At 36.5% G+C, this 15,557-nt stretch overlaps 1 protein-coding gene across 1 annotated transcript; it reads left to right on the top strand.

Annotated features, from left to right (window-relative positions):
• The first annotated feature begins 7,113 nt into the window (after positions 1–7,113).
• CXCL13 (C-X-C motif chemokine ligand 13) lies at positions 7,114–15,121 on the top strand. The gene is made up of 4 exons (XM_011360580.1): positions 7,114–7,205; positions 8,748–8,889; positions 13,955–14,035; positions 14,322–15,121. Exons 1-4 carry the CDS (start codon positions 7,142–7,144, stop codon positions 14,374–14,376), a joined length of 342 nt encoding a protein of 113 aa, XP_011358882.1. The 5' UTR covers positions 7,114–7,141; the 3' UTR covers positions 14,377–15,121.
• The last annotated feature ends 436 nt before the right edge of the window (positions 15,122–15,557 follow it).

Raw genomic sequence — 15,557 nt, forward strand, 5'->3', positions numbered from 1 at the left:
CCAGAAGGGAATGGCATGAAATATTCAAAGAGCTGGGAAAACAAAACAAAACAAACAAAACAAAGCTTCTATCAAGAATACTCTACCTGGCAATGTTGTCATTCAGATTTAAAGGAGAGATAAAAGAGTTTGCCAGACAAGCAATGGCTAAAGGAGTTTATCGCTACTAAATCAAACCTGTAGGAAATATCGAAAAGGTTTCTTTAAGCTGAAAAGAAAGGGCACTAATTAATAACAAGATAACGTGCAAAAGTAAAAATCACACTGGAAAGGATAAATATGGGAAAGGTAGTGGATCAATCACTTACAAAACTACTAAGAAGGTAAAAAGACAAAAGCAGTAGAATTAACTAAAACTACAATAATTAGTTAAGGGATACATAAAATAAAAAGATATAAATGTAACCTTAAAAACGTAAAACATAGAGGGGGAGTAAAAATGTAATGTTTTTAAATGTGTTCAAATTTAAGTTGCTATCAACTTAAAATAGACTGTTATAAACATAGGACGATATATGTGAACCACATGGCAACCACAATGCAAAAACGTATAGTAAATACACAAAACAAATGAGAAAGGAATCTAAATAGAACACTAAAAGAAAAAACAAAAAGAAAACAAAAAGTTTTCTTCAATCCACAAGAGAAGAAAGAAAAGAAGAAAGGTACAGAGAGGAACTATGTTAAATGAAATACGTCAGACAGAGAAAGACAAATACTACATGATTTCACCTGTATGTGGAAGCGAAACAACAAAACAAAACCCAGACTCATAGATATAGAGAAGAGATTGGTGGTTGCCAGAAGAGAGGGGAGTTGGGGAGTGAAATGGGTAAAGGGAATTAAGAAGTATAAACTTCCAGTTATAAAATAAATGTCATGAATATGTAATGAGTATGGAGAATATACTCAATAACATTGCATTAACTTTATAAGATGACAGATGGTAACTAGACTTACTGCGGTGATCATTTCATAATGGATACAGATATTGAATAACTATGTTGTACACCTGAAACTATTATAATATTATATGTCAAATATATCTCAATAAAAAAAGACAGCGGTTTGGAATAGTATGTGGCAATGAAAGTAGAGAAAAGTAGACAAAGCCAGATACTTTAAAAGATACAAGTAGAAGTTCTTGGAGACCAAATAACTATGGAGATTAGGGGAGATGAAAGAATTAAAGATGATTTACTGGTTTCTGAGCAACTTGGTGAATGATACCATTTACTAAGACTGGGAATCGTTGAGGAAGAGCAGATTTTGGAGACGCTAAGGTCATTTTTAAATATGATTGGTTGGAGTGACCTAAGTGGCCCCTATGAAGAAATGATCAATAGGCTATTGACAGATACCAATGTGAGTGGACTTACATCTAAATTTGAAGCAGGGAAAAGACATGTTTGCCTAGGGAGAGAGTGCACAGCCAGGAGAGGAGCTTAATGTCTAGTTAGACAAAGAGGAGGTTCTGGCAAAGGAAAATGAGACCAAGAGGATTACCTGGGGGCACCTGAGGTCTAAGGATCAGAGTGATAGGCCAAGAACTTTAAAATGAAATAGGGGTGCTCTTGCTGGAAAATAAACCCTCAACTTTTATTTATAACATCCAGGACTTCATACATAGTTATAACATAAAGATATGCTAAGTGAAAAAAGCAGATGGTAAAATAATCTGTACATGACGGAATCTTAGCCAGAGAAACAAGGTGACTATTTTGTTAATTTTCACTGTGCTATGTTTTAACAGGGGTCTCCAACCCCCGGGCTATGGACTGGTACCGGTCCATGGCCTATTAGGAACTGGGAGGCACAACAGGAGGTAAGTGGTGGGTGAGTGAGCGAAGCTTCATCTGTATTTGCAGCCGCTCCCCAGCACTAGCATCACTGCCTCAGCTCCACCTCAGATCATCAGGCGTTAGGTTCTCAGAGGAGCACTGGTCCTTGGTGCCAAAAAGTTTGGGGACTGTTGCTTTAAAAGACTGGAAAACTTGACCATCACTTTGACATTGATATGTGGTAGTCTTACTGTTCTTAGAAAACTTTCTGATTACAGAAGGTTCACCCTCAGTTGCTGCTGAGGCCTAACATGATTGCACACCAGAGAACAGATACACAATCTGACTTTGCAACCTCAGGGCCAAGAAGTTGGATTTGGACCAGAATTTGTTGGATTACTTCAGAGTTTTAGGGGGTTTTCTCCCCTCCTTAGTTAACATTTCAGTCTAATCAAAAAATCTCAAAACTTACAATATTAAAAAGGCCATAAACCAAATCAAATAAATAATTCGAATGTTGAAATAATATGCAACTCAGCTCTCTTGTCAGCACTGCAAGATTTTTACCTGAGGACCGGCCTTTCCCTTTCTGCAAGCTGTTTTGTAATACTGCCACCTAGCAGTCTTCTGGCAAATCATGATCCTAATATGTAGAAAAAGAGTTTTAGATAGCCACATTTTAGGTTTGTCTGGGATTCACCATATTTGAGTTGAACTTGAACAAAACTTGAAATATGAATTAAATTACCTTTGAAAAATGCCTTTTTCGCAGGTATGGATCTTGAAACCATTGGCTGGCAAATAATAGACTTGTAAGCAATTCAGTTGAGATGAAAATGATAGCAAAAGGTAAAACACCCCCTTTGTAAAACTTTAGTATATTTGTAACTGATACAAAACTCCACAGGTATCTTCTTAGGGAAAAGAGATCAGTAGTTTTGTCGCAAGTGGGTAAAAATAAAGTGTGGGTGATCAGTTTCAATCAAACGGCTTTTTGACCAAGGACCTAAAACACAAGGTATCATATATGTCCAATGGAAATCTAAGTGACATTTTACTTCAGGAGCTTCCATTGCAAACTAAGCCAAAGTTGCTTCTTAAGGAAGACAAATAAGTTCTAAAGATCTACTATACAACACTGTAGCTATAGTCAACAATATTGTATTGTACACTTAAAAATTTAAGAGGGTAGATCTCGTGTTAAGTGTTCTTACTAGAGTAAAATAAATAAAATAAGAAGACAACAAAAATAATAGATTTTCGTGTATTTACAAAGGTGAAAAATATCTAACATTTCTTGAGTATTTTCTGTTTGTCCAAATACTGAGCAAAACATCTGACACTGTTATGTTCCCGACACAACTCTCTAAGAAGCGATTACTGTTGTAAGTCCTATTGACAGAGGAGAAAGTGAGCCTTGGGGAACACAACAAGGCAAGAAAGGGGATAAAAACCCTGATTTCAGAACTTGAGCTCTTACCTGCCAGGTTTTAATACTTTCCTATTGCGCTGACAGGTTTGTGGAAGCAAACAGATGTCAGATTTTCAGCATTTTAAAACATTTTTTTAACTGAATGAAGTAAGTTTCTGTTTTCTAATTGAGTTGATTTGTAAATGGCATGAAAGAAAATGTTCTCAATTTGGTCACAGTGGCATTCGTCTTGTCTCTTATTTTATCATAAACTACTTAAAATTGTAAGAATTTTATCCCTGTAATTACATTAAACTTTACCATGGGCCCTCTGTTCAATGCCTATTGGTTAGCTCGATTGATAGATACTTTGACCAGTTATGCCACCTCTCCATTTCATGACATTTCGCTTTTTCATATCTTAAGAGATAATTTTCTTGTGGTTGTTTTAACTCCTCTGCATTTAGCTGTCAGCGAGCATGTTTGTCCTGTTCTCTTTCACTAAGGAATTTGTGCATCATACCTTGAGGAGATAGCTTGTGCAAATATTTCCCTGAAGACAATTTTACTGTACATGTGGCTCATGCTATACTAGACCAGTGCTTCTCAGAGTTTAAGGTGCATTCAAGTTACCTAGGAGTCTTGTTGAACTGTAGGGCCTGAGATTCTGCATTTTTACAAGCTCTCAGTTGAAGCTGATTATGCTAGTCCATGGACCACAATTTGAATACTAAGATATTCAAAACTACCCAGCTTTTCTTGGGTCTGGAGAGAAAATCTGGTTTGATTCCAAAGTCAGGGAAAAAACCCTCCCCATGATTTTCTCATTTTCTCTCAGTTTTATATATGTGATCATAAAATTCAGGTTTGATATAAATCAAGTTATATGTTTTTATATTTGTAAACAAAGGTATCTATAAAAGCTTTTTTAAAAATAAAATGTTTCCATTTGGGCCCTAAATCTATTGGCTCAAAATATTTTTATTTGTGACTTCAAAGATTTTGAAATTTATACTTCTGATGTAAATGAGATCATGGAGTCATACTTGAAACTTCTAGAATCATCTGGCTATCAGAGAGCTGTGCAGCCTCCAATCCCATCTTGGGGCTGGCAGATATAAGTTCTCTGGTCAGAACAAGCTAAACTGAGAACTTTGGCATTAAAAGGACCAATATCAGATTTTAGAATTATTCTGGAATTAGCTCCTTGACTTGGCAGTCCTATTTTAACAAGAGCCAATTGCGGAATTTCTTAGATTTATTTAGAGTCCTCTTTCAGGTACCTTTGTCCCTATGCGCTTCCTGTTATGTCAGCACCACTCATTTTTGTTCTAATGAGGAGATACATGGTACTTATAATAGAGGCAAATGTAAAACTCCTACACACTTGGATGCCTAGATCAAATTGCAAAAGAGCGAAATGGAAGAGACACAGTCAGAAATTTTGTCCCCTGCCAAATCAATATAAGTGACCAGAATACTGCTATTCAGTCTCAGAATGCATTAATAGAGCAATAGTGCCTAGAACAAAAACAGTAATGTTTTCCTCTAGTTTGTATTGGCAAAGCCATACTTGGAATAGTATGGTGTTCAGATGTGTGTGCATGCCAGTGTGTGTGTGTGTGTGTGTGTGCGTGTGCGTGCGTGCGTGCGTGCGTGTGTGTGTGTGTGTGTGTGTGTGTGTCAGAGAGAAAATATGGGAAAGCAGAAGAAACGCCAGTCATGATTTAGGAGAAACAATGAAAAAGATTGACAGGTTTTAAAAAGATAAACCAGGTGTTGGTTATCTTTTTGAAGATAAATGATGAAAAAAAGATGTTGAGAGAACTTCAGAATGTGTTTTGGTTAAAAGACATAGGGATATTTACCTCTGAAGTGTGTACATGTGAGTTTTAGAGTAGAAGTTAGTAAGATCTATTGAGAATGGAGGGATGGATCGATGAATGGATGGACAGATAAGCTATCTATTGAATTCATTCTATGTGCTAGCCACTCTGAGAACTCCATGTATACTATCTAATTTTATTCTCTAAACAGTTCTTTAATATTAGTATTATCCCCATATAAATCCCATTAATATGAGGCATAGATAAATTAAGTGACCAATCCAAAGCCATTGGCTACATAACTCCATAGTTTATGCTCTTAACCTCTAGTTTATATAACCCTGTGTGATAGCCACAGAGGTCCACTACTCAGCTGTCCTTTAAAGAAATAACTTGCTGGCCAGCTGTGAGAAGTTGACAGCCTCTAGCTGTTAACATCCTCAGGCTCTGCTTCGGGTTCCACCAGACCATAATGTTTGTGAGAGGCCCCAGCCAGCAGCTGTGCACTGCGGGAGTGGTAGGACTTGGACATCTCTGCCTATTGTGGGGCTCCTCTCATCATTTTTTCAAATCATAAACTTTAGGAGTTTCCCACTGAGTTGTCATAGATTGTCAGATGAGCATTGCAATCTGCGGCTCTCCCTGCCCACTCCTGCCTCCTCCCCCTTTTATATATCATGAGAGTTATTCTGAAAAACAACAACAACAAACATAAAAGTTCTTTTACTCCATCATCCCATCTCAGCATCTGCTTCCTAGGGGACCCAACTGACAGACTGTGTCTTCACATATTTGGAGTGCTGTCATATGAAAGAGCATTTAGAATTGTTTTCACATGTGATAAGGGGTTGATATAATGACTGAACTATTAAGGAAGCAGCTTTCACATATATATAAGGAAGAACTTTTTAATAACTAGAATTGCCCAAACCATAGAACGGGCTGCCTGAAGACTGACGAGTTCTATGTGCCTGCAGTTATTCAGGCCAACCAGAGAACTGCCTGTTGTAAGAAGGTTGTGTGACATTACCACACCCCCCACTCCCATTCACACTGGAACACCTAGGATGCTGAACATCCACAATGCTTACTGAATAGCAAAAACCAAATTGTTGTGAAAGCCACACGAGTAAGACCTTACCTCTGATTTCTCAGTGAGTCAGTGGGTCTGGTTTCATACATGCACACTTGTATACCCCCAGAGCAGCCCTGTCATACTCTAGGCCAGACCAGCCATTGTCCACATACTTCTTTTTAATCAAAGAACTTTTAGCAAGTGAGTCAAGGTTGTGGATTGATTGTCTCACGGGTTATTTGGCCAGATCAAAACCAAACTGCATATATGCTTTGTTAAACAAACTGTAATAAGGGTTTAGCATCTGGTAAAATTCTAATGACACCTTCCATTGACTCCTGAATCTCAAGCTCAATAACTTGCATGCCAGAGCCAGCAAGCTTCACTTCCTCAAAGCAATTGCCTTCTTCCCTTCATCAAGACTCCAGCACACCAGCGAAGGGACACATACTTGCCCCCTTCCAGGATTTCCATGATGGTCAGATTACATACATAATCACATATTTCACATAGTAAAATAAGGGGTAGGAAAGTCTGGTAGAAAAACAGTAACCTAGTCAGCATAAGGATCTGTACATAAAGAGACAATCATTAGATATGCCAATATTTACTGAGCACCTACCAAAAGCTAGACTCTTTTGAAGGTGGTGGGGGCACAATAATGTGTCTGACAGAGTCTCTAATTTCATGGAGCATATATTCAAATGCCTACGAGAAAGCCTGTTGACCCTTCACTGAGAGAAGCAATCAAAGCCACAATCATTGATAGTAACCCTAGAGAAATTGCTGTGGAACCTCCAAACTGATGTTTTTTCCTTCTCTCCCCACATTTTATTATACTAATAGTGCTCTGAAGCAAATTCATAAAATTTGCAAGAGGAGTTTTTACAAAAGCAAACTCAGCAGTATTTGGGGGCTTTTAAATCTGATGATGCAGCTGACAAAGGCAGTGGGAGGGCACTCACTGGTGTAAATAAATAGGAGTTCCTGCACTGAGAACCCACGGTTTAGACTCAGAACTGAAGTCTGAACTCCACCTTCAGGCAGAATGAAGTTTATCCCAGCATCTCTGCTTCTCATACTGCTGGTCAGCAGCCTCTCTCCAGCCCATGGTGAGGACTTTCACTTATGTCGTCATTGTCCTTTGAACAGAAATGGTCTTCAGCCATTTCAATTTGTTTTGTTCAATTAGAAAATGAGGAGGGGCGGGAATACGACTTAACAAGGAAAAAACTGCTCACCGCTCCTAAATTTCTAAAAGTAAGGTGTTAAGGATTTAATTCTTGAGGCTGGAAGCATTTATATTGTTATGATTGTTAGCCATAGAAGTCCAAAGTCCATGTGACTTATACTTGGTTTGTCTATTCCTGGCCTTTCTCAGATTCAGCTCTGCTATAACTAATTCTTTCCATGTATCTCTTCTTTGTCCTGCCTGTCAGTGCTCTCTCTTCTGAGCAAACCCTCTATTGAGTTTAAAGATTGACCTCAACCAGTTGGTCTACTGCAAGGAACAGCTAATGCAATTCTGCATGGTTAGCTCTGGAGTGACCATTTTTAAGTACAGCAGGGGTACTTAAGTACACGCTTTCTGCAAAGAAGCAGACTTCCAAGTCTAAATGGGAAGGCTATCTTTGTGCAAATAAATATCTAGCGGTAAGTTTTTATACAACTGAAGGAATAAAATGGATGTGCAGGATAATACACTTGACTGAAGTTTAGAGGACAAATTTTTTTTCTTAAAATGCAGGAAATATTTTCTTTTCAATTGTTATTTTGCTTCACATGCTATTTTTATTCTTCAGGACCCTTGTCTTACTCCTCCTCCATAAAGCTTTTCCATTGCTCCTGGCAAAGCCCTCTGTCCCATCATGCAGTTTGGACCTTGGGTGAAATATAACATTCTGTATTATTTTAGTTTTTGCTCATTTGGTTCCCCCACTAAATTGTAATCACCTTGAGAGCTGAGTCTCTTGTATTTGCAAATACATGTCAAACACAGTGGTAGGAACTAGGGTTAAAGAAAGTAGAATTCATTAAAATGCATGAGAAGGATAACTCATAGTATTTGTTTAATACTAATAATTTTTGTTGGATAAAAATAGTCTTGAATTTTTATTATTGGCTTTTTGTTTGGTAATGATTTGCAAGTGAGGTAGAAGACCAACTTATTAAACAAAAACGAAGAATATCTTCCATGGTATTGATGGGGAATTGGGGGAGGGGGTGGCAAATATGATAAGAGAAAGAACTGTTACAGCGTATTATTGCTCCAGGGACTCTGTGCTGAGTTCTTGTCCTCAGTTTTTATGTGCTGAGAGTGAAGATCAGTTGATTTTATACTGTATTAATTATAAGTGAGTTGTAAGTCTGCACAGTGTGGTTCTCAAATTTTATTATATAGACAATTATCTGAGTGGCAATATAATTCCACCAAATTTCAGTAGGTATTGTGTTTTTTAAAAGCTAATTTTATTTTTAAGGTTTTGGTAAAACATGTTTGAAAATGATCCAGACAAGCGGAAATACACGTATTAAAGGTATATGGGTGGAAGAACTGACTTGAAATTTTTAAACCTTTAAATGCACTATATGAAAGTAGTTAAATTCTAGTAATGAATTATATGCCAAAGAGATTAAAATAACTGTGTTTACAGGTGTTCTGGAGGCCTTTAACACCAATTTAAAATGTAAATGCACTGAAACGACCTCTTCCAAGTCAGTGCTCAAGCTGCTCAGCAAAATTGTAAATGTTCAATTTCTGCCCCCTGGGAACGGCTGCCCAACGCAGGAAATCATGTAAGTTGCAAGAAAAAATATTTGTGATTCCTTATTCCCAGTGAAAATCAGATCATATGTTGCCACATAGTATTCTTACTCATGAATCTCAAAGTGATTTACTTTGAGAATTGAGAATCAGCAATGTTTGTTAAGTGTTTATTTCGCAGTGGCCGGGAGCTAATTGCTTTACATGCATCCATTCATTTTATTCCTTCAGCAGCCCCCTTAAGGTATTATTGTTACCATTCCTTTACAGATGTAGAAATTGAGTTTTAGGCAGGATTACACCTACATTTTCTCCATTCCTAAGCCCCTTCTCTATCTACCAAATTTGAATTGCCAGCAGAAGCAGACACTTTGTTGCCCAAAGTTAACAAGCCAGAAAATAAATATCTATAACAGTCCTTTGTCTAAAGGTCTATTTTACAGAAATGTCCTTTAGCTTTAGGTTCTATCAACTTTGGTCTCATAACTCTGGATAAAGAGTTAAGCTAAGGGTACAGTAGTGGCTGTAAGAAATTTAATAGATAACAAATAGATATTGGTTTTTATTGAAATGGCATGACTCCTTGCCTCTGTGACCATCCCTTTTCTGTACTCCCAGGGAAATCTGTAGATACTTCTATCATAGCATTTTCCATAGCACACCAAATGAGACTACACATTGCATGTAAAGCCTCTGCTACAGTGCCTGGCAAGTAGTTAATGTTCAGTAAATATTAGCTGCAACTATTACAGCATCACTATGTTGAAATAATCAGGTTTTCCCTCACCTCTTTCACTCCTGCCAGAAAATAAGTTCTTTATAGATAGGGATCAGATATTATTTATTCATCTATTCGCAATGCTTTATCCCTTACCTGTTATGTAGTAGAGGCTCAACAAATATTGGATTGTTGCACTGAATATTTTAAATGGAGCCTGTTGATCTTTTGCATATCACTGCTTAGAACTTTGATTTCTCCTTCTTGGGTCTATCTTTAATGAACCAAGCACCCGCAACACCTTGAAGTATTAGGCAAAGGTGCCTGACTTTACTTTCATTAGCAGCTCTTCTTTTGGACTTTAGACTTTTAACTCACTTTTTGTTCAATTTTGATATCAATGCTCTGGGCCTCAGACTAATTGTATTCAACTTGTAAAAACAAAATATGTGATATTGAAATGTATCTGGAACTTTTAATTTAAAAGGCTTTATACTTTAACTAATGTCTTTGCCAATTAAAATTCTAACTAAACCACAGTAATTGTCCTCAGACTCAAAGATGTGAAGTCTAGCCATGGCCTATTTGGGAGCAGTACTTCTGGCTGAGTAGATAGCTGAGACTCCTTTCTTTTCATTACATTTCCTCTGTCATGACTCAAAGCTTTCACCTCTCAACCAGGGAAAGTAATGCACCTTAATTTTTTTGCTTTAACTTCAATTTTTAGAAAAATTTTTATTATGGTGACATTGGTTAACAAAATCCAGTAAGTTTCAGGTGTATAGTTTAACAGTAAGGCGTATATATATATACCAACTGAAGGAATAAAATGGATGTGCAGGATAATACACTTGACTGAAGTTTAGAGGACAAATTTTTTTTCTTAAAATGCAGGAAATATTTTCTTTTCAATTGTTATTTTGCTTCACATGCTATTTTTATTCTTCAGGACCCTCGTCTTACTCCTCCTCCATAAAACTTTTCCATTGCTCCTGGCAAAGCCCTCTGTCCCATCATGCAGTTTGGACCTTGGGTGAAATATAACATTCTGTATTATTTTAGTTTTTGCTCATTTGGTTCCCCCACTAAATTGTAATCACCTTGAGAGCTGAGTCTCTTGTATTTGCAAATACATGTCAAACACAGTGGTAGGAACTAGGGTTAAAGAAAGTAGAATTCATTAAAATGCATGAGAAGGATAACTCATAGTATTTGTTTAATACTAATAATTTTTGTTGGATAAAAATAGTCTTGAATTTTTATTATTGGCTTTTTGTTTGGTAATGATTTGCAAGTGAGGTAGAAGACCAACTTATTAAACAAAAACGAAGAATATCTTCCATGGTATTGATGGGGAATTGGGGGAGGGGGTGGCAAATATGATAAGAGAAAGAACTGTTACAGCGTATTATTGCTCCAGGGACTCTGTGCTGAGTTCTTGTCCTCAGTTTTTATGTGCTGAGAGTGAAGATCAGTTGATTTTATACTGTATTAATTATAAGTGAGTTGTAAGTCTGCACAGTGTGGTTCTCAAATTTTATTATATAGACAATTATCTGAGTGGCAATATAATTCCACCAAATTTCAGTAGGTATTGTGTTTTTTAAAAGCTAATTTTATTTTTAAGGTTTTGGTAAAACATGTTTGAAAATGATCCAGACAAGCGGAAATACACGTATTAAAGGTATATGGGTGGAAGAACTGACTTGAAATTTTTAAACCTTTAAATGCACTATATGAAAGTAGTTAAATTCTAGTAATGAATTATATGCCAAAGAGATTAAAATAACTGTGTTTACAGGTGTTCTGGAGGCCTTTAACACCAATTTAAAATGTAAATGCACTGAAACGACCTCTTCCAAGTCAGTGCTCAAGCTGCTCAGCAAAATTGTAAATGTTCAATTTCTGCCCCCTGGGAACGGCTGCCCAACGCAGGAAATCATGTAAGTTGCAAGAAAAAATATTTGTGATTCCTTATTCCCAGTGAAAATCAGATCATATGTTGCCACATAGTATTCTTACTCATGAATCTCAAAGTGATTTACTTTGAGAATTGAGAATCAGCAATGTTTGTTAAGTGTTTATTTCGCAGTGGCCGGGAGCTAATTGCTTTACATGCATCCATTCATTTTATTCCTTCAGCAGCCCCCTTAAGGTATTATTGTTACCATTCCTTTACAGATGTAGAAATTGAGTTTTAGGCAGGATTACACCTACATTTTCTCCATTCCTAAGCCCCTTCTCTATCTACCAAATTTGAATTGCCAGCAGAAGCAGACACTTTGTTGCCCAAAGTTAACAAGCCAGAAAATAAATATCTATAACAGTCCTTTGTCTAAAGGTCTATTTTACAGAAATGTCCTTTAGCTTTAGGTTCTATCAACTTTGGTCTCATAACTCTGGATAAAGAGTTAAGCTAAGGGTACAGTAGTGGCTGTAAGAAATTTAATAGATAACAAATAGATATTGGTTTTTATTGAAATGGCATGACTCCTTGCCTCTGTGACCATCCCTTTTCTGTACTCCCAGGGAAATCTGTAGATACTTCTATCATAGCATTTTCCATAGCACACCAAATGAGACTACACATTGCATGTAAAGCCTCTGCTACAGTGCCTGGCAAGTAGTTAATGTTCAGTAAATATTAGCTGCAACTATTACAGCATCACTATGTTGAAATAATCAGGTTTTCCCTCACCTCTTTCACTCCTGCCAGAAAATAAGTTCTTTATAGATAGGGATCAGATATTATTTATTCATCTATTCGCAATGCTTTATCCCTTACCTGTTATGTAGTAGAGGCTCAACAAATATTGGATTGTTGCACTGAATATTTTAAATGGAGCCTGTTGATCTTTTGCATATCACTGCTTAGAACTTTGATTTCTCCTTCTTGGGTCTATCTTTAATGAACCAAGCACCCGCAACACCTTGAAGTATTAGGCAAAGGTGCCTGACTTTACTTTCATTAGCAGCTCTTCTTTTGGACTTTAGACTTTTAACTCACTTTTTGTTCAATTTTGATATCAATGCTCTGGGCCTCAGACTAATTGTATTCAACTTGTAAAAACAAAATATGTGATATTGAAATGTATCTGGAACTTTTAATTTAAAAGGCTTTATACTTTAACTAATGTCTTTGCCAATTAAAATTCTAACTAAACCACAGTAATTGTCCTCAGACTCAAAGATGTGAAGTCTAGCCATGGCCTATTTGGGAGCAGTACTTCTGGCTGAGTAGATAGCTGAGACTCCTTTCTTTTCATTACATTTCCTCTGTCATGACTCAAAGCTTTCACCTCTCAACCAGGGAAAGTAATGCACCTTAATTTTTTTGCTTTAACTTCAATTTTTAGAAAAATTTTTATTATGGTGACATTGGTTAACAAAATCCAGTAAGTTTCAGGTGTATAGTTTAACAGTAAGGCGTATATATATATACATATATATATGTATGTTGCATTGTGTGTTCACTACCCGTAGTTAGTTTTCTCTCTCTCATCACAAATTTGACCCCTTCTACCCCACCTACCTCTCCATGTCTGGCACTTGGTAGCCATTCAGATTATGACCATATAAAACTGTGACTAAAAGTGTGGGTTCTGGAGTCAGATAATCTTCATTTGAATCCTGCTCTATTATGCATTTATTATGCAATCTTGAAAAAGTTATTTAAACTCACTAAGATTCAAGTTCCTCATCTGAAGATAAGGAAATAATAGTTCCTCTGGAAAAATATTTTTGTGAGATTGAGATAATTCACGTTATCTAGTGAGCATAATGCCTGGCACGTTGTAACTGCTTTATCAATATCAGCTATTAATTATTATTTCTGCTTTGTTATTGCTTTATTTCTTAGAGCAATGAAAGCTTCGCTAAATGGTGGTTCAACCAAATGCAGATGTCACTCAGAGCATTCAGCTCTGGAACCTCTCCCACATTAAATTTCGTTGAATTATTTTCACGTAAAAGATCCTCAAGAAAGTGTGTCTTATAGTCTATTTTGTTTTCCCGAGCTCAATGGTCAAACACATTAAAAGATATTGTGATATAGCTTTAGAAGTAAGCCAATCTTGGAGTCAGTTATTTGGTCTGTTTCCAACACCTATAAAAGTTGTCAACAAAATACTAACCTCTGATTTATGAGATTCTGTCAGCTTCGTATTCAGCTCCACAGGCTCACATATACGGGTCTGTATGATGCTTTTTTTATTCCTCAGACCACATGCTATAAATCACCTACTCGAGATCCAAAACTGCTTACCTCCAATTTTGCTTCATCTGAGAATAATTACATTTATACTCAATTCTTTCACAAAGTGCAGGATTGACTAAAATGTATCACTGTTTTATTTTTATTTTTGTTTGTTTTCCCCCAGAGTCAGTTTGAAGAATAAGTCAACTATATGCTTGAACCCTAAAGCCAAATTGGTACAATCATTTCTGAAAATAGTACGGACGTAAGTAAGGCATATGAAGGGTTTCAGATTCTAATTTGAACAGAAGAGTTTCCCTTTCCTGGGCAGTCAAAATGGGGGCCATTTTAAATTTATGAGACATTCCTAAGACTGATGCCAATTCTTCACTACTATTACTTATCAGATAGAGTTGGTGTGATTCATTCTAACAGCTCACTAAACTAAACTGGAAGCCAATATCTACAATATTCCTTGCTTGATATGTGTAGGGGAAAGCCACAGTTTCTGGTCTTTCTCTAAGCATGACTCTCTTGTTTTTGTTTCACAGAAAAAAACATTCAGCATTGGTTTCACCAGTTCCAACTAAGAAACAGACAGCCTGATGCCAATATCGTCACTAAGGACAGCTGCATTTCCCCCTCATTCCTGCTCTGGGTTTATTTTTCTGTCCTGTTGAATCCTTTCCAAGAAAAAGAGCTTCCTCATACAAGCAAGCATGAGAATACATGTAAAAAAAAACCCTGCAGAGGCTGATAGGGCAAACTTGAACTTTTTTGAATACAGTATCCTACATATATGGGGTTTGTACTTTTATTCATTAGGGAGGAAAGTTTCTTTGAGGATAGTTACTTGGTTATTAATCATATAAGCTTCTTTTGATAGTAATATACCTATTGTCTAATGCTAACTTTTCCTAAAAAAAAAATAAATAATAAGGGAATGAGAATTTAAACCTCAAACCTGAACATTTGGCTTGAATCAAGAAGGGAATGATGGGATGCAGTTCCATCATCTTACACCTAAGGAGAGAAGGCTTCCATAAGAGACTCAAAAAGCAGCCTGGGAAACCCATGGAACTTCAGCCTGACAAGGGAAGAGGGGTCCACATAGTAGACATCTTCCATTCAAAAGCTCACTAGGAAGAGGAATGGGGTCCGTTTTCTACTTTCACAGAGTTCTTTTATAAGATTTATTGTCACAGATAAAAACTAATAACATTCACAGATCTCTAGACTTAAATTCATAGACTATTCAGTAAAAGCATTTAAAGGATGTATTCTTTTACACATTTGCTTTGACAAACTTTTTTACTTACATCTTTTGCACATATTTGTTGTTGTTGTTGGTCTCTGGTATCTAATTCTATAATGCTTCTTATTGATCTAATGCTATTCAATAAACTCAAGCAAACATTTCACTTATGAGCGACTCATTCTTCATAGATCATTTACTCAATTTAGACATTCTCTGAATCATCATAATGAAAAGTAGGATTTTATCATGTTTATTTTCTTTGCATGCCTCTTATCTTTTACAGATGATCAAAATTACATGGCAAAGGGCGAGAGAAATTATTCCTAATATTAACGCATTGGGAAAATGCTTGACTGCGAGAGCCTCTTTCCTTTGATGTATACTCATTGAGATTTCCTCCAGAAATTTCCAATCTCTTACTAAAACCCACTTTCACTGTCTCATTATATTGATTCTTAAAGTTTCCAGTGTTTCATTTGACAAAGTTTTGCTTCGAGTGTGACAAACGGAAGTTACAGATCCATAAACT

Source organism: Pteropus vampyrus, unplaced genomic scaffold (assembly GCF_000151845.1).
Source record: "Pteropus vampyrus isolate Shadow unplaced genomic scaffold, Pvam_2.0 Scaffold56, whole genome shotgun sequence".
Taxonomy (NCBI): Eukaryota; Metazoa; Chordata; class Mammalia; order Chiroptera; family Pteropodidae; genus Pteropus; species Pteropus vampyrus.